This window comes from Cyprinodon tularosa, unplaced genomic scaffold (genome assembly GCF_016077235.1).
Source record: "Cyprinodon tularosa strain WSP-4 unplaced genomic scaffold, ASM1607723v1 ctg280, whole genome shotgun sequence".
Lineage (NCBI taxonomy): Eukaryota > Metazoa > Chordata > Actinopteri > Cyprinodontiformes > Cyprinodontidae > Cyprinodon > Cyprinodon tularosa.
In genome coordinates this window covers 626,439-654,027 of record NW_024038986.1, presented here as the reverse complement: position 1 = coordinate 654,027, position 27,589 = coordinate 626,439, and the positions used below count along the sequence as shown (strand labels likewise).

Sequence of the window (27,589 nt, the reverse complement as noted above, 5' to 3'; positions counted from 1 at the left end):
CAGCAAGTCATACAAGATACCCTGTTCTAACAATTAGCTTGATAAGAACGGAAAAAAATAACTAAATCACAGTGTTGAGAATACAAACCAACAGATTATATGAACATAAAACACAACCATAAATCAGTGATTTAAGAATAAAAGCGGTTGATCGATATCCTTCTGAGAGGCACCAAATAAATCCAGCTTTCTAAGAAGAACAAAACTAACAAAACAAAACTAAAAGAACTGGAGAAAATACAAAGCGAAGGGATCTCAGTCCACTTTGTTCCGAATAAAACATCCTTCATCGTATTAAAACCGACTTAACCTACTCTGTTAGTGCTCTTTATCCTATAATTGAATATAAAATGATGAAAATAAGTTACAGAAAAAACAAAAATCACCTGAAAAGGTGAAAAAAAAAAAAAAAAAAAAAAAATCCCCCAGCTTTATGCACGTTTCCATTCCTGTCTGTGAGTCTCAGTGGTAGTCTCCACTGAGGCGTGTTAACAGCAAGCAGGGGGCAGTAGCAGCATGAGAGTGGAAGAAAACATCCAGCGAAGGCATCGAGGTAAAGGTGCAGAGAGTTCAGAGGGAGTCTCAATCTTCCCGCCTTTGCTTGATCTCAGAGAAGCTTCCTGCCTGGAGGTCTCTTCTCATCTGGGATGGTGTCGCATCAGGCCCCTCTTGGCATTGGTGGACTGTCTCTGCTGGGCCAGGAAAGACATGGCCTGGTTGGAGGGTCCAAGCCGCGTTTCAGACACCTGCTGATGCAAAGCCATACCCTGAGGAGGAACAGCAGGAGGACACAGATTTAGAGACGGAACGCTGGACGAGAAGTGAGACACACCCCCTGATACTAACCATGTTATACCAGGCAGAGATGATGAGTTTCTCCTCCTGGTTCTGTCTGGCTTTGCTCCTTTCATAGTCGTGCTAGAAAAAAGGAAAACATCGATCGGTGTTAGTGAGGCTTTAATGAGCAGAGGAATCAATCTCAGCTCTGCTGCTGCTTCACCTCCAGATGCTGGATTCTTCTTTCCTTTTCCGTCAGCTGGTTTTGCAGAGACTGGATGTCAGGAGTCGGAGCCGGCTGCTTCGGATCCAGAGTTTTAATCACCTGCAAACAGAAAAAGACAGTTTGGACGTGTCGTATAAAGCAGGGGTATTCAATGTTTTCCAGGCCAAGGACCCCCAAACTGATGGCAAGATGGAGCAGGGACCCTCCAATATTGACCCTACAATATCCATATTATGTCACTCTATTACAGAAGGACTCATGTAACGAAAGTAATTTCACCCTGGGATTATTAAAGTACTTCTGACTCTGGTTCTTTGTTGATGGGACAGGTGCTGTGAATGAAACGGTGTCCAGCTTGAAAGAGCTCCTGTGTGTCGCTGAATGTGAGCATTGATGACTGAAAGACATCTTCTGCCTCCATTTATCTGTGTATTGAATTCATGTTAATGTGGATTTAAAGACAAAAATGCAAGGGGGAATAAAAAAATAAATAAAAAAAACTCAACCAAAACTTTCACAACCCCCTATGCAGTACCTCTATGGACCCCCTAGGGGTCGTGGACCTCCTGTTGAAGAGACAGTATAAAGTCTAATCTAAGATCTGGGCTTTGACTAGACCATTCAGGTTTAGCTCATATTCTTTGACCTGAACTGCATGGAAAACTAATTTTTTCCAAGCAAGCCCGGCACCTCGTGATGAGAAAAATGAGCTCACTCGATGAGGACTGACCGTTCTGGCTTTCTCCATGTATTTTTTGCATCGTTGCTCCATCTGTTTCATGTCCTCGTCTTTCTTCCGAAGGATCTCCTGGAGTTCATCTATCTTCTTGGCCACTGAGATGAAAAGAAACAGACGCATGTTTGGAAGACGAAAGGTCACCCCCACCCCTAAAAAAAAAAAAATGTACAGACAGAAAACCTTCTCCTTACTGTTGCTGTCGGCTTTAGGCTCCAGGTCGTCTATGACCTCTCGCTTCTTTCGCAGGTCTGAGTGAGCTTCGTTGAGTTTCTCCCTGAAAAACGTTTTTAATTCGTTTATATTCACTTTAAATCCATCCATCCCTGATGAATATGAAACAGGCTGCAGCAGTGAACCACTTACAGATGCTCCTCCAGCTTTTTCTTCAATAAGGATGACTTCATTTAATGAAGAAAAAAAAGAAGAAAACATGAAGTTAAGATTGACACGTATAAAAACGTATCAAAGTAGTGAGAGTTAAGGTGCTGCAGAGTGAAATCAGGGGCCGGATGGACGGCGGACGGGCCGTACTTACGATGGCCTGATTTTGGCAGGTGTAGGACGGATGGGGGGGTGGAGAGAGACAAACAGAGAGGGGCAGGCGTTAGCGCTTAATCGCCACAGCAAACATTGGTTAAAGTCCCACACATGTATCCAAAAAGGAGAGAAACATGGTTCTAGACGATCTCTCTCCGCACACACAGCAGCATTCACTCAGGATGCACTTGTTTGATAACAACACACTGTATTAAAATCTCATCAGCTTGATTGTAGGAAAACGGGCAGAGTGAGGGTGGGAGGTGTCGGATTGTTCCACTCACGTCCTCGTTCTTGCTGTCCTGCTGCTGGAGCGCTCTCTGGAGCTCTTCCACCTGAGAACGGAGCTCCACGATCTGCTGCTGGTTCAACCTTCAGACGAGCAACAGAGCAACGGTTTATATTAAAGAGCAAAGTGCAAAAGGCATGTATCTAATCAAGACATCTTAAGATCTTAAACAGGGTTCCTACAGCATAAGGCAAATTAAATTCAAGACTTTTTAAGACTTTTTAATGCCACTTGAAAGAAAATTTCAAGACCAAATTCACAAGAAAAACCCTCTTGCGACAACTTAAACCAAAGGTTTATTTTAACATAAACCACTGCACCAATGTTTCAAATTTTGAAAAGATTCCCATACAGGAATAAAGCTAAAAACACACAAATGACAGATATATTTTAACAATTATTTAACTGAATTCACAAACTTTGTTTTAGCAGGGAACAAAACAAATCAGTTTTAAAGCCACAACATAACCAGTGCGAAGTCTGTTTTGCAGCTATTTTTCTTTGTATGGTTTTCTTAGTATGTTTGATTTGTTGATAAGTGGAGGCGTTGCAGAGACAAGGGTGGAACAAAACTGAGAAATACCGGCTGTTTCTCAGTAACTTGATTTTAAAGGCTTTGTGTTTCACATGTGCGACTCCACTGCCTTAAAGGAATAGTACACCCAAAACATGATTAGCCTTCATTTTCTACTCACCCCCATGCTGAACAACACTCTGGAGTACTTTTTTGATATCTCAAATGCATCTGGAGATCTGGGAGGCTTCTTGCTGTCTGCTGACATTCAAATAATGGAGGTCTATGGCGCCCGAGACAGAAAGGTCCATAAAAGTCCACAAAAAACGTGTCAATATTCCTCCATACTGCTCGTCCAATGTATTCCAAGTGTCCTGAGTGGGTAGCATCCAGAATTTACTCGAAACAAAGTCATTTAGAATGTTTTTAGAGCATAAACAGTAGTGTATAGGATTTCCTAAAAGCGCGTTCACGAGTCTACGGAAACCGCGGCAGACCAAACCAGATGACAGTGCGCATTCAGCTCGGCAAAGAACTCATGCTCTTCCTCAACACTGAAGTCCTCAGACATTTTTCTTTCGTTGTTTCTTTCTTTGCACAGGCAAACAGCACATTTCTTCTTCTACGCTTGCATTATCGGCAGAGCAGACGCTGAATGCACTTGGAATACATTGGACGAGCAGTATGGAGGAATATTGACACGTTTTTTGTGGACTTTTATGGACCTTTCTGTCTCAGGCACCATAGACCTCCATTATTTGAATGTCAGCAGACAGCAAGAAGCCTCCCAGATCTCCAGATGCATTTGAGATATCAAAAAAGTACTCCAGAGTGTTGTTCAGCATGGGGGTGAGTAGAAAATGAAGGCTAATCATGTTTTGGGTGTACTATTCCTTTAATTCCCATCATTCCGAGCTTGAATGAGTTCTTGCACAAAATATACACTTTGCCTCATACATGTCCCCTGGTACTGGTTTTAGCCATGGAGAAAACTCTTGGCTGGAGCCAATTTTGGTTACATTTACACTTGCTCATATTTTGCAGGCAAAAAGTTAATGGTGCATCTCCCAAATGTCCCGGCTGCAACAAGGCTTTTATTGGTTCCGCTATCGGGACGGAACCAAGCCGTTATTTTTTTTTAAATAAAAAAAAAAAAAAATGTCAATTTTAACGTTTTATTTAGATTACAAAAATAAATTGTAATAAAAATAATCTTATGTATGATGTTTTAAAAATTAAGACCTACGAAAGACTGATTTGAGACATTTTAATACCAATTAAGGCCTTACCTTTATTTTGAAGAATTCAATGCCTTTTAAGGCTTTTTAAGGACGCGCGGGAACCCTGTTAAATATCGCTGCTAATTAATCTCGTTTTGAGATTAATAACAGCAAGATCAGATCATGTTAGATTATTAATCTTTCTTTGAGAAGATTCTATTTAGAATAAAAGTTCATTAATCTGCCATTGCACTGAGAGAATTAAACCTGTAAGAATTCTTGAAATCATTATATATACTTTCTTAAAACAAGACTGAAAATGCATTTTGTCTAGATTTCAAGATTTGGTTATATGGAGAATCTTTGGTTTAACAAATAAGGCGGACGGTTGCTATAAAAAGTGATCATTTCATGTAGATTAGAGCAAATGTTTGCCAATGGTGGAAACAAGATGAGTTCTGGCTTCATTTATCCCAATTTATCCCAAACCAGCAGTTTGGAAACTTTCACAAATAACTAAATGAGTCACAATCAAGCAGCCACTGTCGTGGAAACAACAGTCGAAGTCCTTCCTGCAAGAAGGTAACTTTAATCAAGATGTTTCTGCATTGGAGATAGGTAATAAATGTCCTTTAAACATCTTCTCATCACATTTTGGGACATAATGGCTGTACCGGCATCGTCCTTTAGGCTATGAAAACTGAAAGCTAAATCTATGGAAGAGGATTGGGAAAAAAAAAAAAAAGTTTATTAATTTTAAAATGTTATTTCAGTTTAATATAGGAAAACGGTCAGAATTCTGACTGTATTCTTACAATTCTGACTTTAATCTCAGAATTCTCCCCTCTTCCTCTTTGGTCCTCACCTTCTTTACCCATTCCTACCTTCTCATCATTTTCAATGCGCTGAAGTTCAAACTGAAAGCGTTTAACATCACTGCTATTTTGGCTGGATGAAGCAAGCACTATAGGTCCTAGTCTATGGTATGTATTCTACTGTATTACAGCGTAACACACGTATTATGTTTGTAATGCAGCAATGTCTGTGTTAAGATATTCTATTTATATTTATTACAACCAAACTGCTTACAGTAGTTTTATTTGATTTACATTGAATATAAATATTTGTCAAATAAAGTCAGTTGATAGAATTCATAGTGGATCCCTGAAAGGCTCTGGACAAGATATTAAATTGAATTTAATCTGATTAAATCACCAGATTCAAAACTTGTCGTATTTGATTCTGTTAACAAACCCCAGGAGGGGTCTTGAAAAATAAACCCGGTACTTAAGAGATTCACTTCCACACAGAAAGCCCATATTCTTATCGTCAGCTACCACAGTATACATGTCAGATCAAATAATACTACTTATACATCAGCAATAGTATCTAGGTGTTACTTTATTGCATCTCTTATACTATATCCGTTGGTTGTGCTGTTCTTTTTTACATCTCTTTGCAGGTGATGAAGCAGACTGAAAAGGATTTATCGTTGTCTCCGTTTTTTATCTCCTCTTTCTATCATCTTTTCTCCTCTTTCCTTTCCTGTTTTCCTTACCCATTGCAGTGTCCATATAATCTGTAATACTCCCTGCATGAATTATAATAAAGCTATTTATATGCATAAATTAAGCAGAACACTAAAGCGGTACTGTTCCACTTGTAAAATGAAAAGCTGTTGGGCTCTTTGGCATCAAGAAAATTATTCTTATTTTCATATTGCCAGACAGGACACTGTTAAAATAAATAAAAAAAATAAACCAGAAATATAATATGGATTATCCTCTTAAAATCCACCTCATTTTGGGTAATCCTCGCCTATTTCGCATACCCAAATGGAAAAGCAAATAACTTAGGAACTGTAAGCCCAAATTACATGTGCAATACATTATTTGAAAGCTAACACTCTCTAGTTTCTGAATATATAAAATATATATAATATTGGGTGAGTAGAACACAGACAAAGCTTCTTCAGTTCAAACGTGACTCAACGCTTTTTTCTATATTCTTGGAAATGATAGGTCTTTTTTGAACAGCAGTAATAAAGACATTCTTGAGAAAAGGCAGGTCTCATTGTATTAAATTTGTTCTATCATGTCAACAAATGCAGAAAATTTCAGACCTCTGTGAGCAGACCACGTGTTCTTAACCAATACCAGCAGAGAATATAACGTAAATCATATTGCGCGTCACTAACCGACAGAAAATGGACCGAAGGTGAGATTTTCGAGGACTATATCTCGCTCAAATCACGTCATAAAAATATGCAGACACGTGTCTTGTAGATAAGAAGAGGATGTAAAGAATAGGGGTGTAAATAATAATCGCTTTGTATCGATGGATCGATCCAACAGCTGACGATCAGATGCGTCAAAACCTCAGCAGTGTCGATTGATGTTTTTTTCCCCTCCGATCTATTTTCATCTAGTTGCTCCTGGACGCAATTCTGACTCCCGTGCTGCGGCGGCGCTAAACCTATCTTACCCTCCTACCTCGCTTCCTTTAACCACTACCCTCTTTCCGCTTGCACACACACACTTGCGTAAACACAGTGGCATTATTATTTTACAGTGAATGAGGTTTTTCTTAGGCCTAGGTGGAATACAACTTTGCCACTTCTGTTAATTGCTGTTTTTTCTCATATAAAATGCACAACGATATTACAGCTTTCACTGATTTATTTCAAATTTGAAACATTAATTTTCAAATTTAACCAATTAATCGAATCGTATCGTGGTGTATTCTTGAGTATCAAAAAATAATCAAATCGTTGTGTCAGGAATCGATACTGAATCGAAATCGCCATGATGGGTGTGATTTACACCCCTAGTAAAGAACCATACCAAAAATCGTGAGCTAACAACCATGGAAATGAGTATTAGAAGTAAATATTAGCAAGATGCTAAGCATTAGCTATGACCAGCTAACCTTTCTGATGTCAACAACCGGACGTTATGGGTGATTTTCTCATCATGGAATATTTTTATTACTAATATGCTGGATTACTTTTAATCTGTGGACCCTTATGGACGAATGGAGTATAAACAGTTGAAGACTGGATTTATAAAACGGCTTCTGGACGCCTTCAAATATATGTAGCTGTGGTAGCTTTGTTTGTTTACATTTGGACATGCTGCTGTTTTAATTGTGCTTTGGTGCTTGATGTGTCCATAAAGTGGTCTTGGTGGTTGAATTGTGGACAATCTAAGGTTTCCAATTATGTCTAACATGTCTATATTGATAAAAATTTTACTGGTGGAATTTTGTGCATGCTGAGTTGTTATTTTGAGAGGTTAAAAAAACATACATTTAAAGTTCCTTCCAAAAGTTTTAGGGGTCTGCACCCCTGAAATCGGCTGCCAGATCCTCACAATTATGAGAATGCCTCAAATATTTCCCTTTAAATCATATATCAACTTCGCTGTAGGTAAAAAAAAAACGTTTTAAGTGGAACTTTGTGCATCTGCTGTAAGCACCTGTCGTCCATTCCAGCGAGTGCGCCGCCTGGACGCTGAGCATGCTCACTCCACTCCTCTCCTCCTGTTACTGAGGATGCTTCCCACACCCTCAGCCTGGTGTTGCATTGGATACACACACATACACACACACAAACAGTCCACCCACATGTCCACATGCCCACAGGCATGTAAACACACACCCGCCATCGCACATAAACACACACTGAAGGGGCAATCTGGCTTTCTGCTGCCTGTCCTCCAGCCCAGCCCACACAGCTCCGCTCAACACACAGTCCAGAGGGTGAGTTGACATTTAGGCAGATATCACTCCTTCCCTCAGCCAAATCCACAATCTCATGTCCAGGAACGCACAATATGGTGGCCCCCAGAGGGGAACGGTTATCCAACGCTACTAAAAAAGTGGGTCTGCATAATGAATCCATCCACTAACTCCTACCTGTTCTGAGCTTCCAGGGTATTCTTGCTGCGCTGAGCCTCTTCTAGCTCCGCTTGGACCTTGACAAGTTTCTGTTGGTAGGTCTCCTCCTGAGCGCACAGCATTTTGTTCTCGCTCTGTAGACGTACAACGGTTTCCCTATCAAAGAAAGAACGGCGGAATGAGAGGAGGAAAGGAAACAGGGCAGATGAGACTGAACGTGGAGGCTCTTATCTGACAACAGCCAGGCCAAATGGGCCGTGTGTTACAGTTTCACTGACCAGCTGAACATTCAACTTCCAAAAATAAACTTTAAAGACAGCATGATGAAAACAGCAGGGGGGTGGGGGGGCTACCAAAGAGGCCACAGCTATTAGGATCTACTATGCACACGTCTACACGTCCCAGATCACGTCCTCACAGCTTTATAAGTTTCCCTACTTTAGCTCTGTAGGCATAATCTCTGCAGCCAGGTTTCCCACAGTGACATCGCCGTCAGTCAAGTCTCCTACAGAAGGAATCAAACATGCACCATTAACCGGTTTTACTAAAACTCAACCCAGTTCAAACCTGCACAGCTCACCTGCTCCACTCAGATAGCCCTGCTGGACCTGCGCACACCTCAGTTCATCGTTCGCCTCCCGCAGAGAATCTCTTTCGGCAATCAAACGCTGCACAGGAACAAAATATTAAAAACAAACAATCAAAAAATAATAAAAAAAAGGTTTTAGGAATATTTAAAGTTCTGATTTGGTCAGTTTTTGTTTAATTCTTATAAAGCACATTCACTGGACAAATTTCCATCTAAGCTTTGAGATTTATATACTAATCAAGAGCAGATTCTGTTAAGGTTTTAAGAACATTCCACTTGGCCTTAAATAGAGGATAACTTTATAAATACAAATATAAAATGTCATAACTTGTTGACAAAGTATGTTTGATTTTATTTTCTATTATCACAGTTTTTACCAGCTAAAAAATGCTTATATTCCCTTCCAGCCGCTACAAACGGCTGCAGAAAATCCCAAAGAACTTGGCTGGGTTGAGGGAATTATGGCTGGATCTACACACTGGAAAAACGATATTGAAATAAGTAAAAATGTCTTAAAAGGCATACTATGCAACGTTTTTCAGTTAATCAATGTGTTCCATAACGTTTTGGATAATTAAATGAGTCATTTCAGGTCGAACAAAGGTTTTCTCGGCCGCCCTGGTGGTCTGTAGGGGAAATACCGTACTTGCAATTGCAGGAGCACCGACCCGCACCCACAGGCTCAGAAGTCTCATGCATCGCGAGAGTCGGTCTTGCTTTACGGCGAGAACTGCTACACGCCCCCAGTGAAAGGCATGCTCGTTCCTAGTGCAGTGGCGATATTTGTGCAGTTATCATGGCGGAACCAGCGAGAATTTTAAAACTCGAAAATTGGAAGAAAATAGTCACTTACAGCAGTAGACATGGTGATTCGTTGCGTTCGCCTGTCTGCTAAGCTCAAAACAACCGCGCCTGGCTTGACGGAGAAACCAGGAGAACAGCTGAGCATATTTAGGACAGTGCACTTTTACTTTCACCCTCTGGGGGGAGCCTCGCTGGAAAATCAACACCGGTTGCATAGTATACCTTTAAATTAAGTGTATTTATCCTAAATTTGAGTTGGTAAATGAGACAGTTTTTCCAATGGAGTAAGTATTTTTACTCTTAATATAAGATAATTAGATAATATGCACTTGGAATAAGACAATGCAATTATGTTTTCTCATTTTAAGTGTAAATCGTCTTATTCCCTTGGCAAAATGTATCTTTTATCTCCTCAATCCAAGAACAAATGCACTTATTTTAAGAAAAAAATGACTTATCTGGATTTAGATTTTTTCCCGTGCAGTGGCTGCTCCCCCTGTGGTACATGGGAGTCTACCACTCAGAACAGCTATATTTAAAGCTAGGATCAGAAACCTGATTACAGCTAATAAAGCAAAGCCACTCTCTTCTCTTTACATCTACAAGAAAATAGGAAAGAGCGCCAGAAAATGTCTGCCCTCACTTTGCACGACGTGCATCAAGGGCGTCAAAAATGCTCCCAACATGCTTCTTACTTCAATGAGCAGAAATATTTTGACGCTCAAAATGCTTTCTGTGTGAATGCAGCACTGGATAAGACACCCCGTCTTCCTCTACAAAGCATTCACGCCGTTCTTTGGAAGACAAGGTTCTTTCCACACATTAGCTGGACTGAGATTACATTACACAGACTAATGATTAGGTTATTTATAAATGCTGATAGACTGAAGGAGAACATTCAACGCATAATGAAACCATCCATTTTTATTTTACTTCCCCCTTTTTTAGTGTTTGTTAATCACATAGAACCACAAAGAGGGACATGAAGTTTGTGGTTGCAATGTGGAAAATACTTTTGCAAGGCCACTATAAGCCTATGCAGTGCATCCGTATATCTACCCGATGGACAATCAGGAAAATCTCCATCAGATCTCAGGAATCTTTAATAAATGACAGAACCGTGCAGATCAGGAAAGCATTTCTAGATGTTATCGAAGAGGTGTGTCAACTCACTTCTTTCTCCTTCAGCAGTGCGTCGTATTTGTCGTAAAGATTTTTGAACTCAAACTGCCACTTCTCAGCCTTCATGGCCTCTGCTGCATGCTTGGTGTGAAGCTCATGAGCCTAAAAAAAAAAAAAAAAAAAAAGGGACAGTCTGCTGGAGCTTTCCAAGAAAACAGTGAATCTTTCCAAACACAAGCAGCAGCCAGACTCAGTTTATCATCACTCAGATGGGCAAACAGATGAAGCAGCACGCAGCTTGCCTGTCTCTTGTAGGTGTCCAGCTGACTGCGAACGGAGTTGGCCCTGCGTAGCTCCTCCTCCAGCTCGCAGGTGCGCTGCATGTACACGGTGTTTCGCTCCTCCAGGAGGCGCACCTGTCTGCGCAGGTCTCCTAGATCTTCCAGCTTCCTCTTGTAGGTCTCTACTAGTGCTTCGAGCTGGTTCACCCGGTCAGACGAGTGTCTGTAGGGATATTTGGTTGACATAGTTTATTTTCAGAGACAAATGACATCGTCATAGTGTCAGGAATAGATACCGACGCAGATAAGGTGCCAGTTTCCTGATAACTCAAGAACCAAAAGACCATCGTCGTATCTCAACAGAAAATAAACCCTCTGCCATCTTTTGGATTTGACCCGTCTCAGTCCTGTACACCTCGTTTCTTACAGCGCCTTTAGCCATGATATTAGTTTTGGGCACTGAGGACTGAAGTCATACTAGGCCGATTTTCTTTGAATATTGATAGAGGAAGGTGCAGTTTTCCTCTTTTGTACCATGATTGGGGACAAAGGAATCCACAAACAGTCTCTTACCCTCTTTGCTGTCTTCTCTATCCCAGGGGAGATACATTAAGGAGAAGAAAGACAACATGGCTAAACGGATTTCATTACTTGACCCCTGCTCTAATTAGGTAGTCCTGAAACCAGGTTCAGGACCAGAATCTGCAGACCAATTGAAGGCTAAATAGACCTTCTCAGAAGTGCTACTCTATTTGCAAAAATAGATCGTTCTGCAACATTTTTCTCCAAGTTAAAATAAAACTTTGAGATGCCAGAGACTGGAGCATCTGAGAGGAAAGGACATTAGCTTCCCTGCTGCAGACCTGACATGCTAAGCTGCAGAACACTGGAAACAACTAAACCTTTTCCAAAAGGGAGATCAGATGTTACACGTCTGATAAACGTAAGGAAAGAGTCTCCAGCTAAACAATTTTAATTTAGATGATTTTTGGTCATTTCAGGTGTTTATTATCACGTGAGGCAAGCTAACAAGAAGCCAATGGTTACCGCATGGTACCCCAATACTGAGCATTTGTTTACAAAGTTAAAACAACCTTTATTACACTAAAGGATTAAACATTAATAAAAAATTTATAAATTTCCTCATATTTTAATTACATCTAACTACAAAAATGTGACTAAAGAGTTCTTTTTAAACGAGTTCCCTTCTGTCTGCTAGCTGTTAGCTCAATTGTTTCATAAGCCAAGCCTAAGGAAGCTAGGTGGGCCTTAGCTTTAACTATTCAACTAAAATATTATTTAACTCTTGGATTTGCATTGTGAACTGGTCTGAACACATTCTAATTCTTCTAAATTAGTTCAAGCAACAAAGTTTATCTTAAAAAAATTGTAATGAGGTCAAAACTGTGAATCACTGCATGATTTTATTGATTATGACTTTTTCCTTGTGTACATATTAGATTAGTTTAGTCGAGCTTCACTAGTTAAGTCAAGAGTTTTTAACTAAAATATACTTACCTTGGAGCTTTTGTTTGTTTTCCAAAACACAGCCAGTTGGGAGTGTTTTCACAGACAGTCAAGTTATTACATAAAGGTCTTAAAATATATTTACAATCCTGAAATCTGGTCCCACTTTGACGCATTAAAACCTCAAACTATAATGTCACATACTGAGGTAACCAGGAATCACAGATTAAACAGGTTTGACTAATTAAAACCTGATGACTTTATCATAATTTAATGTATAACCATCTATCCCAACACCTCTAAATAAACTCTAATCTGTACTCAGGCTCCACCTCTGTGTGAAGAAAAGACGACTATCTGTTGGCAGTAAGCAGGAGGCCATGTAGCAGATGCAGTAAACAGAAGGTAAGACAGCATAATGTAACATCAGTAACGGCTTCTTGCAATGTATTAAAAATGAGCTGATTAGATAAGAAGTACGCATTTAAGCCTCATATTTTGGTAATATATTTGCAAAAAGAAAACTTTTCGGAGGGCATTGAAGTTTTGATCAAGTCGGAGCCAATATGTTTTGCCTGATCAACAAATGTACCTTTTAGTTATAAAACCTTTTTTAAGACTAAAACATATTCCAGTTATTAAAACCATATGCCGTGCATACCAATTGCTCAGAGTGTGGTACTCCAGTCATCAGGGGCTGATGCCCTGCATGATTTAAATGCGTTTTCTGTCCTAACAGCTTATTCAAATGACTCAATCCCCACCACAGCATCTTTTCAACCTCCCCAGGAACTGGTTAATTACCAATAAATTTAATTAAGGTGTGATGAGCCAGGGTGACGTCTAACATATTCACGACACAACCTCTTGAGAACTACATATGGACACCACTGACGTATGTATTCAGCCTGTTAGGGAGACCCACTGTCCACAAAGGACACAACATGTAGATTTATTCCAAGACTAAACAAAAACAGGCTCATTGAAGGATTATACTTTAAAAAATTAAATGTATGCCTATCAGTTTTACTTGGAATAAGTGTGTTTTCTCTTGTTTTGAGCAGGTAAGTAATTGTCTTATTCCAATGGCCATCAGCCAATTGAATAAATACATAATGTTTAATTTAATTGGCAGATAAGGTTATTTTTCAGCTCAAACTAAGGCCAAATATATTTATTTTAAGACATTCTTACTTATTTTTAGATTACCTTTTGCAGCGTTTCTACTGGGCAACTGTATGAATTGCAGAAAACAAATGATTGAAAACATCACCCCCATGGTGATGCACAGTGCTGACAGCATTATGCTTTGGGAAAAAACACCTGATAGAGTTGATGTAATGATGACGTGCTTGAATTAAGAGTGAGCCTTGCAGATAACCTTTTAGAGGTGGTGAAAGATCTGTATTACAGGCAAGTGGAATGACTTGAATCAAAGCATATTTGTTCATTAGAATGGCCTAGTCAAAGCACAGAAGAACTTTTTAAACAACTGCGGCGAAATTTGAAAATTATTCTAAAACAGCTTCTATTATGCAATAATCACCAATTTATTGGTGATATATTAATCACAATCCTAAAACAATACAATTAAATAATTTTTTTGGGAAGTAAAAAAGATGGTAAAGTCGTAGGGAAGTGGCTGTTCCAAACGTCGCATTTCTGAATTCTCCCGAGTGGTGCACGACTTTATACGAGTGAATAAAGTGAATGTGATCGGTCGATTATCGAGAGGACAGCATTGTTGTGGCGGAAGGCTCACAAGTAAGTTTGATTGTGGCCGTTTTGTCGGAAGCATCTGGTTAACCAGTTAGCAACTTAGTGCTAGTAGGTTCCCAAGGGGAAATTCCATTGGGACCAAGTAGCACTAAATTGGTGACTTAGAAACGACACTGTCAAAGAAAGCTATGGACAGAGGAAACATGCAAGAGGAGGAGAGTTTAGTGTCGGAGGTCGTGGATGAGTCTCCTCCATCATAAAATTTTTATTTAGAGGAGGAAAGTGGGGACAAAGATGTTGTGGAAGAGGACGCCAGGGCGGCAGAAGCTTGGTTTGGTGTAGAAGGCTTACAGCCGTACATGTTTCAGCCCTTGCCTCGCAACGCTGCCAGTTCTGTTAGCTTAAGGCTGACATATAACTAACTGGCCTGCATAAGATAACGAAAAAAATAAAATAAAATAAAATAAAAAATACAGATTTTAAGAAATTATAAAAATGTTCTAAATAGAGAGTACATGTTAACAAGTTTAAGCCAGAATTATTTGACATTTAAATATGATTTCCTGAAGACTAAAAAGACAAGGGACATAAATCTTGGTTTGTTGGCCAATCTAAACCATCAATGAACTGGATGAAACAAGCTGCAAAGCAAGAACAGAAGCCCTAACAGTCCATGTGACTCAACCGCCTTGTGGTCATAATTACAGCAGTTTCACTCGGTACTATCAGTTTCTTAAAAGTAGAAAAAGTTTCCTTCATTTCATCATCAGAAGCTTATATTTAAAGATGTGCTGATCACCGCTGCAGCGCTCATGATTGATCCATTCAGAAGTTGGAGAACAGGAGTGACTTCTGCTCTCACCTGAGGATGTCCATCTCATCTTTGAGCGCCTGGGCTTCGTGTGCCAGACTCGTCAGTTCTTCGTTCCTGTGCTGCAGGTCGGCCACCTCCTGCTCCAGCATGTCTGCACGTACGCGCAAGTCATCTCTGCTGTTCTCCAGCCTGAGACACACGGTGGTTAATGTGGCTTAGTTTAGTCATTGCGAGAAACACAACCGACCGAGATGACTCAGTGCATACACAAGTGGGTCTAGAAAATTAGCTCAATCACATTCTCACACCCAACTTTTGTACCTGTAATTCTCCTCCTGCAGCTGCTCCATCTGACTCTGCAGCAGCAGAAGCTTCTTGCCCGTGATGGTGGTGGCAGAGGCGTCCAGAGAGTCGCTGCGGCTCAGCCTCTCTCTCATGGAACGGATCTCGGCCTGCAGGGACGACCTCTCCTCCACACCCAGCGACAGCTGCCGGAACAGAGGGAAACTTTATCCCAACCATTACCAATGGAAATTTAGTGAAAAATATGGTGTCCTGACAACAAAATGCAGCAAAAAAAAAAAAAAAAGAAGATAAAATCTGTTGCAGTGGAAAGCAGGGAACGGTAACCCTGATCTGAAACAAAAGGCAAAACATTACCAAGCACATAAATGTAAAGAAGACGAAATTGTTGAATTAGTGCCGGCAGATTAATATGCAGCAGCAAACTCACCAGGCTTAATGCAAAAAAGGTCTCTAAACACAAGCTTTACTGTAAGTTCACAAGCTCTGTCGTCAATGCTGTTGTCAGCTGACATTCCCAGGCAGAGAAAAGCTCCCCTTAAGGTTCAAACCAGATCCCCATGCTAAGATTAGACACAATAGATAACCAAGACCACTAGAACTGCTGCTTTTTAGCTGAAGTAACTTAAGCTGAATACAGCAGAGGTCTAGAAAACATGTTATATCAGGATAAGGAAGTTAACAATTAGACAATTCTGCATAAAAATCATTAAAAAAAAACAGTGAGATTAAACTTTTTGTGGTTGTATTTCCACAGCGAAAGACTGCGCTGAACTTTAAGGACAGATTGCATGTTTTAGCCCTGGGCCAGTAACAGTAAATAGCTCCTAAAACAACACCAGTGACTAATTCCCAATGTGTGGGCTGAGCAAGTAAACAAACAGGTGGGCTGAGAGCAGCACAAATTATTGTTGGCTACTGATCCATCCCAAGGCTATGTGTCAGTTTCATCTAGATGTTATGCAACTATTGACAAGAAAGTATGTTTAAGGGGGGGAAAATAAATAACTCAGCCCTTTCTCAGCCATTGGTTCACAACTAAGCCGAGAGACAATCAATAGAGTTCAAAGCACATAGTTGTGAGATAGGACTTTAAAAACATGGCTGTGGTACAGCAGATTAAAGCTGCACCAATGGATCCTTCTCTGGAACTTCTGAAAATCTGGATCTCTCTGAAAGCTGAATATAAGTGTAGCGAAGAGTTTTATAAAACTGATTTATGATTCTAAATCTTAACATAGCAAAATATTAGCTAACCTGGTGTTCAAGATCTTTACAGCGCTGGATTAGGTCCTCCTTCTCATCTGGTTCCTCGCTCAGATAGTAATACTTCCTGGACTGTAAGAGGACACAGAAGAAATGTCATCTGATTTAGCGCACACAATGCATTGAAACGCATACAGACCCTTTTAAAGTTTTCCCAATTCAGAGTGTATGAACACAGCAAAAGAAATAAAAAAAAAAAACATAGTGAAAAGTACAATGCAGTGGCATAATAGAGGCAGGAAAAGAACATTAAAAAAAACCTTAAACTAGAGATCCGAGCTGTCTGGGTGGTTGATACACTGACAATGTCTGTCATGTATTTTGCAGCTAAGAGTTCAGTGATTTACAGACTAACAGAAGCATTATAAAGTCTATTATCCGACACTACAAGCTGAGCTCTTAAGGCTAGTGAGGACACTGGCAGCAGCATTCTGGATCAGCTGCAGCCGTCTGATCCACTTTTTACGCAGAACTTTGAAGACAATCAATTCTGCATGAATCCTGCAGAAACATTATCATCCTAGCGTCATTTAATCCTGGAGATGTTCTTTAGATCAGCGGTCCCCAACCACCGGGCCGCGGACCGGTCCGTCGGTCATTTGGTACCGGGCCTCACAGAAAAAAAGTATATATATATATATATATATATATATATATATATATATATATATATATATATACACTATAAAATCCTATCTTTATGAAGCGGGATTTTCTGCAGTTACAGCGACCAAAACAAAACTACGGAAAAGATGATTTATTTAAAGTTTTATTTAACCCCCCCCCACCGGCCGGTCCGTGAAAATATTGTCCGACAACGGTCCATGGCGCAAAAAAAAAAGGTTGGGGACCGCTGCTTTAGATGATGACAGGCTGACTTCGTTACTGTGTTTACGAGCCTCTGCAGGTTCAGGTCTTAGTTTATCACTACACCCATGATTTATGGCCTGATTGGTGGTTTCTAGATAAAGTAACCAACGCTATATGCTAACCTTTAATCCCTCTTCAGTTTACCCATCATTTGAATGGATTCATAGTCCCATGGTGACATGGTAATGTACAACTACGCGTCATCTGCATAGTTATGCTAACTTAATTTGTTATATTTTGAAATCTGAGTTAGGAGGAGCAAGTAGATATGGAATGAAAGGGGCCCTCATAAGGAACCTTGGGGAACGCCACAAGTGATTTTGTGGTCTACGAGTTAAAGTTACATACAGACACAAAAAAGTCCCCGTCCTTCAAGTAGGAAGGACAGGCAGCCTGGGGGGAAAACCTGACAAAAGGGAGGATTTTTGTTAGACACTCATCTGACCGGGTGAACCAGCTTAGAAGTATAATTTCTTTTAAGCTTTTTCAATTTAGTTGGTTAAAATTAAATATCTTATACAAATATTAAAGTAAAAGTGGACTTGAATCAGTAATTGTGTGATTTCTACAGGTAGCCAACTGTACTGATTTTATTTAGAGGCATCAAAGAATCTCTTTCCTCTTAATTCATAGCTGACTCATGTTCAGCTGTGTGAATTTTACCTGGTAGTCAAAGTCCCCGTAAGTCTCTGGACTTCCTGGTTCAGATGAAGGTTCTTTTGCTAAAAGCTGACAAAAAAAAAAAAAAAAAAAAAAGGATCAGAAAACAAGCTCGAGGTAAAGAAAACCTGAGAATCTCATCGACAGGAGCAACATTTAAAGACAATCCTCCTAAGCTTTATTTTTATTACATTAACTCCTACTGTGTTGGCCCTCACTAAATCACACTACACTAAACACTAAATCTATTCTTAGAATGGTATAAAGCAGGGTTTGAGGGGAATTATTTCAATCAAATGTTTATCCGTACTTCTTTCCTTATAAACCAAACCCATGACTAACAGCTGGATTAATAAAAGAAGAAAAAAAAAAAAACAGGAGAGAACAGGGAGGATAAATGGCGATGCTCACTCACCTCCTGAATGGCTGTCATCACAACATGCTGGACAGATTCCTCAAGTGTCATAATCTGCTGGATTTGCTCTGCGTTTGGGAGACGACAACAATAGCTGTTAATGCGCAGCCAAAAAACAGATTAACTCAGACTGTTTCCTAAAATAAAACACAGGTTCTATCATCAGAGCATCTGTTTAACAGACTATTTTAGACCAGTTAAAAAAAAAAAAAACTTATATCGTACCTTGCTTCTTTTCACAACTGACAGCACAACCCAACACAAGCTGCAGCAGCTTTCCCAGCTCGGTCACATCTCCCATCTCGCCGATAAGGCTCACATCTGGTAAATGCTCATCGGAGACCTGCTGACCAAGCACCTGGATCACGGCACAGGAAGGAGAGACAATAAAATTCCTGACATGAACCAAACAGGGTAGTAGAGAAGCACAGGTGCAGCTCAAAGAAGCAGAACATCAAAAAAAAGGTTTGTTTTTTCGCAGCAATTAAATAAGAGTTACAGCTATTAGTTTATCCGGGATGTAAACAAAGAAAAATACAGAAATATTTTGCCTTCATCCCGAAGAAACAATCTCTTGGAAGAACTAAGACAACTGGTGATTAACAGGGAGCTGCAATATAGCATTTTTAATGGAAGTTAAAAAGTGCACAAGCACAAAGAATAACCAAACACTGAGAAGACTGTTAAAATCAGTTAAGGTCCATGTTTCAGTAGCCACCATGCCAGAAATGTCCACAACATCAGCTCATGTTTTGCATTTCTAATGTTAAGCCAATGAATGAGGTAAGAAGCATCTGAAGTGGATTGAGGTTGATCAGTGGTCCTAAAATGCTTTTATTCCAGAGTGAAGTTTGCGTTTAATTTGAAATTTAAGGATTCAGAGTCTTGATGCCAAAAAAAAGAAACAGAATCCATGTTGCATGAAGGTCAGTGTGAAGATCGATGTAGTGTGTCATGTTATCCATTATGCCCAGTTTTAAAAAGAGTTTCCACTCTACCCTGAGTGGAAAGCAGATACTCAGAGTGTAAGACACAGGGGGTAGAACTACTCAGAGTTTTTGGTTTCTGAATAAGTGATGCCAATCCTGTAGCTAAAACTCTGCATCTAATCAACTCTGAGTTAAGCATATAAGAGGCCTTCATCCATGGAACATAAACAACATGATTTATCGTGGCAGTGGCAGAAAAAAGGCCTATAATGACTCAATTTGTGGCCACCCCCCCAGCACCTAAGGACAGAGAAGGAAAGGGGGTCTGAGTCCTTGAAAGCATGCATCCTTTTTCTCATTGATTCCGCTGGCTGGGGGCGTGGCCTCCAACTGAGCTGTTAAAGGAGCAAAGTGGATTGACAAACATTTAAGTCTGAGATTCAACATTAAGCAACTTTCAACCTTCATAAAATATTTTCATAACTTTGGTGAGTATACATTGTGTCAACTAGTTGAATGACACCATTTTTTTTTTTTGGTGCGTTCAAAATGTGTCTAGCTGCCACATAACAGGCAACAATTGTTGACCTTATTCCCAGAAATCTTCAAGTGTAGAAGTTCTTCGCACCGAACATATAATAGTAATATGAAAATGCTCCATACAAATGTTATTTAAACTTACGTCTTTATTAAAGAATCTTCAGAATATTTGCACCTCAACCTGAACAGATTCCTCCAGAAAAGGACACGGCATTCCAAGCACTTCCTTGTGCAGTTCTCAGCTAAAGCGTAGAAACTACTCAGGGTTTGTCCAAACAACCCTTGGGTTGTTTTTCAGAGAGGATTCTGGTGTCATCATTTTTACTATGGGTAACTGCTCGGTACTTTTCCAAAATGGAAAAGCAAATGTATGCAGGAATTTAACCCATAACTTACTCTGGATTGCAGCTCTTGTAAAATGGGACACGGGTGTTTGTCAGGAGTTGTTTTCTCAAGTCTAAAGTAAACGCAGCAACCTTTAGAGGACTTGATAGTTCTCTCTGCTTCACGGAGAAGCAGAGTTTGTTCTTGGATTATCTTACAGGAAATGGAAGACACCATAGCCAGCAGATGCACATGTTGGTTATTAATGTAAAAAGGAGCCCTAATGGAGTAATGCATCTCTATAATGAACAATATATAGACAATACACCACTCTGTTTAAGGAATCTTGATAGTATGAGCTTCATACCATCTACTTTATGGGGAGTGGCGGCCAAGTGGTCCGGGCGCAGAGCTTGGAATCCTGAGGTTCTGAGTTTGAGCCCCACTCCCACAGACTGCCACTCTGGCAGACATGGGCAATGTGGAGTCAACGAGTCATCTCCATGTCATGTATTTAATCTACCCAGCCAATTAACCAGGTGAGTCCAATCTGCACAGGTTAATTCACGGTGAAGATTGGACTCACCTGCTTCAGTGGCTGGGTAGAACAAACACATGACATGGAGATGACTTGTTGACTCCACATTGCCCATGTCTGCACTCTGGCTCTCTGAGCAAATACCCTTAAGGGCTGGTTATACTCCTGCTGCAGTGTGTGGCAGTGAGCTTGACGCAGACATTTTTGATTTATGCTCAATTTTGAAGAGTGGTCTGTTCTACACACTGTGGGTCTAGATATGGCCAAGGCAATGAGAAAGTGGGGGCGACTTTAGTCTGACAACGGAGGGACATGAGGGCGAAAAATAGCAGGGATCCAAGTGGAAAAGGGGTCCCAGCGTTCTCACGCACCTCGATCTTCTAGCTGGTCTAACTTCACGATTTGTTTGCCGCAATTACGCTCATAAAAGCAAAACAAGCCTCTCTCCTGTCTGCGACACTGTCTGCGGTCAGTTACAATTTTGGAGAGGGGCAGCGGAGCGTCTGCAGAGGGGGGTGGGGACGGCTTTTTCTTCACTGCGACACCTACGTAGAGGACCTGGTTTCGAAGTATAATACCCCATTTACAGTACACTTGACAAACCGATCCATGCCGAGACCGGTCCGAGCTCGGATCAGTTAACCAGGCCGAGCTCGGTTCTGACGACAGTTTACACATCACGCTATCTCGGTTCCTCGCCTCCTAGTGACGATTTGCGGTATTACTGCCAGTATTGAAGGAGGAAATCAAGCAGTTGGTGGCGTTAATGCACCAAAAGTGGTTTTCCAACTGCCATAAAACACAAGAAGAAGAAGACGAAGAAGGAGGGAATCAAGCAAATCAAAATGGTGGCACCCGTCAAATTCAGAAAGTTATGCTTGAAATATTATTGCTGTATTTCGGTGTTATTATTTAAAATGTTGCGTGGAAAAGATTGATTGTTGTTTATAGTTGTTGTTCTTCTTCTTCTGTTTTGTGTTGGTTGGCAAGCAACTTCCGGAGGGGCATTGCCGCCATCTGCTGGAATGGAGTGTGAATCGGGATGTGCAGCCAGACGGAGATGAGGCGTTCTGCTCATGCGCTCTTGTTATCAGAGAACCGAGCCAGGGAAAAACCGAGCCCAGCCCACCTCTGGAACTGGTCTTCAGTTAGCTCGGTCCGGTTGTGTCTAGCTCGGTTCAGTTCAGTTTACTTTCCATTTACACACGATAAGTTATCTCAGTTACTGAGCTCGGACTGGTCTCGGCACGGTTTTTCAAGGGTAGTGTAAATAGGGTATAAATCAGCCTTTAACCCCCGATTGCTCCCAGGGCTCCCTACAGTGGCAGCCCACTGCTCCCCAAGGGGATGGGGTAAATGCAGAGGTAAATTTATCCAATGTGAGATCAATACATTTCAATAATACTATTCATTATTATTCAACTTTTTAATCAGACTATTATAATAAATTAACATGTAATGATATTTCAATTGACTGATGCATTGAGAAAGCTGCTAAAACCTTCTTACATCGTGGTAATATTCCAGCATGCTTTTCAGAATCTTCTTCAAGTTGCTGACCTAGAAAGACAGAACAGTTTTGGTGTTTTGATTTTACTCAAAGCCGAAGACAAAGGACGGTAAACGCTAAATATAGTCTGCTGCTTCACAAATTACCTTCAGGCGCCAGTTTGCTTCGCTGTCCTCCTTGATCCTGCCGAGCCAGGTCTCATTAAACCAAGAGGGGTCTCTGTTCATGAGAACACAGGAGAGCCACAGTACATCTCTGGATACCATAATACACAGGAAGTCACAGCAGTAAAAGCAGCCTAAATCTGCTTGGTTCTTTTAGACCCAATGACATCCGAGTACAGTTACCCTCCTCTGCATGGGCTGCTGCTCCATCACTGACCCAGTTTTTAATCTTTTATGTAAACCCTTCTTCTCCCAGAAGTATACAAAAAAAAAAAAACAGCTTCAATGCTCTTTAAAACAAAAATTTGAAGCACAACTGTTAATCTATTTTGGATTATTTGTCTAATCCCCCCAGGCTTAATGTTATATATAGAGCTTTCATACATACATACCCCCCCCCCCCCCCCCCCCAGTTTTTGGATAGATGTCAGTTAGAAAGCAGCAAGAGAACCATGAATGCTTCTATAGCCATTAGCAAGACACCTTATTTGAAATGATAGAATAAATATCTTCCTCACATCTTTAGCCAGGAATCCCTTGAAAAGGATTTTTTCCCCCTCTTTTTCTTCTTCTATCTCTATGAGAATATGTTGCTCAAATAAAGCCGAAAAACAAACAAAAAAACGTCTGAAATGTCCTCAACCCTGGTCAAAATTGATGGATTATTAAATAAAAGGAAAATAACCAAGTTCTTCCAGATGGTTAAATATCTAACTAGGATTTAATCAGGACCTTTTTCATGTAAATGGTATTATATGTTTTAAATTAGGAAAAAAACGAACAAAAAAAAACCAACAAAAAACATGAAATTAGAAAAAGAAAATAAGATTCATGTATGTTGTATAATCGCTACATAAAAAAACATCAGTCGAAATAAAGCATTCAAAGCTGTCGCATACATTTCCTCCTGACCAGAGGATGTAGACTTCCCGGAACTATAAACAATTTTTAAAAACTATTTGATTCAAGTCCTTCCTGAGCAGTGATCAGAACAGCATGACAAAAATAAGTAAACAAGCTTACATTCTGTGGAGCACGTGAGCGATGGCCACTCCACTTGTTAGCTCCTGCTTGCCATCACATGATGGAGCCTGAAATGTCTGCAACTGAGAATAAAAAACAACATTAAATGTTAGATTGTAAGCAAGTAGATTTTAAACCACTGGATTCTACGAAAAAAAAAAAAAAAAAAATTCAACAGAAATGAAACCACAGCTATGAAAAAAAAAATATATATATATATATATCAAAATCATTTCAAGCCATGAAGCATTTACAGTACATTAAAAACCTCTCAGCTTAGGGCTATTTTTCTTAGCATATTCCTTAAATATATTTCCATTATTAGTTCATTATAGCCTCTACAATGTAAAAAATTTTAATCTAAAATCTAAGTCATTTTTCTTAAAATAAGTGCATTTTGTCTTGTATTGAGGTGGTGAGTGAGACACTGCCAATGGTACAAAACAACAATTTACATAAAAAAAAAAGAAAAACTCTTGCATTGTCTTAATACAAGTGCATATTATCTGATTATCTTATTTTAAGAGTAAAAATACTTACTCCATTGGAAAACTGTCTCATTTACCAACTCAAATTTAGGATAAATACACTTAATTTAAAGGTACACTATGCAACCGGTGTTGATTTTCCAGCGAGACTCCCCCCAGAGGGTGAAAGTATAAGTGCACTGTCGTAAATATGCTCAGCTGTTCTCCTGGTTTCTCCATCAAGCCAGGCGCGGTTGTTTTGAGCTTAGCAGACAGGCGAATGCAACGAATCACCATGTCTACTGCTGTAAGTGACTATTTTGAGTTTGAAAATTCTCGCTGGTTCCGCCATGATAACTACACAAATATCGCCAAAAAAATACCTTTAACCTTCCAAGCTTTTTTCACATTTTATCATTTTTAGGGCTGTAGCTCACAATTATTTTGCAAATCGATAAATGTAATTGTTTTCTCAATTAATCGAGTAATAATTGGACAACCAAAAGGCTCCTTAAGGAAGACAATTTACTTAATTAAAAGAGGTGAAATATTTTTGTTTCACCCGGATTGAACATATTAAAAGACCAAAAAAAAAAAAAAATGTTTTTATCTTAAATACTTAAAAAAATTTTTTTTAACAATTTTGATATAATTACTGCACAAAGTGGGTTGCTCTGTCAGTTAAAGGAATACTGAATAGTTGACGATTATTTCAATACCTGTTTAATCACGATTAATCCGATTATTTGTTTCAGCCCTTGTTTTTACAAACTAAAAACTTCTGGGTGTTTTTTTTATCATCCAGAAGTTCTTGATCCATGATCTTAATAAGAATATTTCCTTAAATTCCTCATAATGAGGTTAGCTATGGAGGATAGTAAGCATACAATTAATTGTATGGCAAATAAATAAAGAAGCTAATTAAAAGAGAGATATATACATTTATGTCTCACTGTATAATTAAATTTCTACCTACATTTATTGTATTGTTGTGGGGCAATTAATTGTATGCTTATTTATTTATTAAGAATTTATTTATTTCTGTATTTATTTTTAAATATGGTAGAGCTGGTCCTCCATAGCTAACATGGGTTATATATGTATATATATATATGTGTGTGTGTGTGTGTGTTTGTGGTAACAAAGAAAATTATAAAAAATTTTCAATAATATTTTTTTTTTTAACATTAGATCTCGTGTTTCACATCCACCCTAAAGGACAGATCTAAACACTTCCAAAGGACTCCAGATTTAACTTGTGCTCAGAAGTGTTTCAATAAAAGCCAGAAAGGTGGATTTTCCTTCGAGATTTAGAGGAAAGTTAACATGTTGGAAGCTTAATGTTAATGTTAGCTTAGTTGGTTAATGTTAGTGTTTATTTACTGAGCGGCTAACTTTGCTGACACCACAGTCCGTTTGGAAAGCAGACTGCCAGGACCAAAATGTCCTATTTGTTAACAGCTGGTTAGCAAATAACACAGCCTCTAAGTCTACCTACTGATTTAATGTGAGCATAGATGGTAAAAGATAACGCTCTCCATCTGTCGCCTTCAAAAACTCAAGGCTTCACGTTTATTTGCCGAACACCTGCTGTCACCTGTTAGCCCCGGGGAGGTTAGCCTGGCTGGGCAGCCTTGCTAACTTCACACTTACCCAAGTTAACAGCGAGTCACAGAGGTTAGCTTTATCCAGACTCATTGTGCCGCCGCGGGGTTCTGAAAAACGACAGACTGAACCTTCACCGATTCCTCAGCGGCTGAGTTTGTTTCCCCCTTCCTGACACCTTCCACGTCAGGCAATGGCCTCCCTGCGCTGCTCCAGTCCGTATCGCGTTTCAATCCCCTCTTCTAATGTACTCGTGAGCTTCCGTAAGACCGCCGTTCCCATGGAAACGGATTATGCCATGGGTTTCTGGTGGCCGAAAATCATTGTAATTTGGGAATATTAATAGTCAGCTCAGTCAGTGTTTCAGTTATTTTACTGATATGAAGCTTCTTATTTTAATGTAAAACATTACAGGGTTCTATGGCAAACTGTAATATAGAAAAAAATAACTTAAAAAGAAATACATAAAAAACAAAGTAGCAACACACCTTTTCACATTTAAGGGGTTTTATTGAGATCTTAGTATTTTAATGAAAGTGGAAAATAAAACATATGGTCAGACAAGACAAAAGCACAATGAGAAAACACAATATTTTATGGAGAACAAACTCCATCCCGAATCTGATTTTAAAACAAGTTGGTGGAAGTGTCATAATGAGGGGATGCTTTTCTTGGGCAACAACAGGGGAGCTGACCAAAACTGACAGGACAAAAAAAACTTTTATAGAGTCATGCTAAAACACTGTATGTAGGGAAGGACTTGTTTGCCATTTTTTGAATAAAACAAATTTTAGAGTATCACTTGCCAACTGACAGTCACATAAGCAGGGGCGGAGCCATGGCCACCCTTAGCCAATCATTGCCTACCCCTGTGGCCACCCCTACCATTTTTTCACTCTAATACAGAGGGTGGCAGCAGTAATACTCAAAAATGGAATGTCTATCTTATTTAACATTAATTTTTTTCATATGTTAACAGTTTCTTGACAACAAAAACACTGTGGTTAATTATGCACATCAATATATAAATATCAAGATGTTTAATATGATAAATACCGAAATCCTGCTCTTTTTGAAATGAGATTTTGTCTTATGGGGTAAAAAGAAAATTATGTCTCTGCAAGTCATCTATGAGCCTTCAATGAAATCAGAGATAAAAAACTATTTCAATAATAAGTAATCCATTCAATGTAGATATTAGTACATGTAAATATGAATTTTATTCAGAACGACTGTTGATCAAAGTAGGAAAGTAAAGACAATAAATAAATAAAGAATTTTGTCTACCACACGTTTAATTTAGACAGCATGGATGTTTAAATATATGTGTCTATGCTTTAGCAAAGGTTGTAAATTATAGTTAGTCTTTATTTAGAAAATATGGAAGTTGCTCTTGTTCATTTTCCTTTTGGAACAGTGTAGATTGACGCTGAGCGTCTCGCACCTATCTGCTTTTTGCCACTGGTTATTCCCTGGCCACCCTTATTAAATAATTCTAGCTACGACTCTGCACATAAGTTCTCCATCCAATATGACCAAGCTTGAGCTAATATGCAATGAAGTCTTTGCAAAACCTTTAGTTTCTAGATGTGCAACGCCGGCAGAGAAATACCCCCGAAAGGCTTGCAGTTGTGGTTGCAGCGAAAGGTGGTCCTGCAGCTTATTGACTCAGACGGGCTGAATACAAATCAGATTTCCGCACCAGTTTGCAATGATCACTGAAATAAAATCTCAATGAAAAACGTGGCAATTTGAGGTTGTGATGTGAGAACAAGTAAAATGGTTCCCTTGTTGTCACATTATGGGATATAAATGCTTTTTAAAATGTGTGCAGATTTCAGAGCCTTAAAAGTAGTTTTTTGTAACGATATCAGCATAGAGCTAATTAACTGATTAGATTGTTTTGTGTCATTTTATATATTGACATCATCCTTAACAGGATTCACTGCATGGTGAGATTATTGTGCAACACAGCTAGAA

The 27,589-nt window shown here is 39.5% G+C and overlaps 1 protein-coding gene across 2 annotated transcripts; it reads right to left on the bottom strand.

Moving 5' to 3' along the window:
* Window positions 1-200: 200 nt before the first annotated feature.
* Window positions 201-25,858, bottom strand: LOC119786866 (protein Hook homolog 2-like). 2 transcript variants are annotated; one of them, XM_038290423.1, is made up of 23 exons: window positions 25,658-25,858; window positions 23,538-23,620; window positions 22,497-22,569; window positions 22,350-22,400; window positions 18,735-18,867; window positions 18,510-18,577; window positions 18,098-18,163; window positions 16,556-16,636; window positions 15,317-15,483; window positions 15,044-15,184; window positions 11,017-11,218; window positions 10,766-10,876; window positions 8,780-8,867; window positions 8,638-8,704; window positions 8,218-8,355; window positions 2,564-2,651; window positions 2,278-2,283; window positions 2,106-2,140; window positions 1,934-2,016; window positions 1,734-1,837; window positions 1,001-1,102; window positions 847-918; window positions 201-767 (listed from the first exon to the last, which is right to left on the bottom strand). In XM_038290423.1, exons 1-23 carry the CDS (start codon window positions 25,700-25,702, stop codon window positions 639-641), a joined length of 2,133 nt encoding a protein of 710 aa, XP_038146351.1. In that variant the 5' UTR covers window positions 25,703-25,858; the 3' UTR covers window positions 201-638. The 2 variants fall into 2 exon arrangements, with proteins under 2 accessions (XP_038146351.1, XP_038146352.1); XM_038290424.1 differs by lacking the exon at window positions 2,278-2,283.
* Between the last annotated feature and the right edge of the window lie 1,731 nt (window positions 25,859-27,589).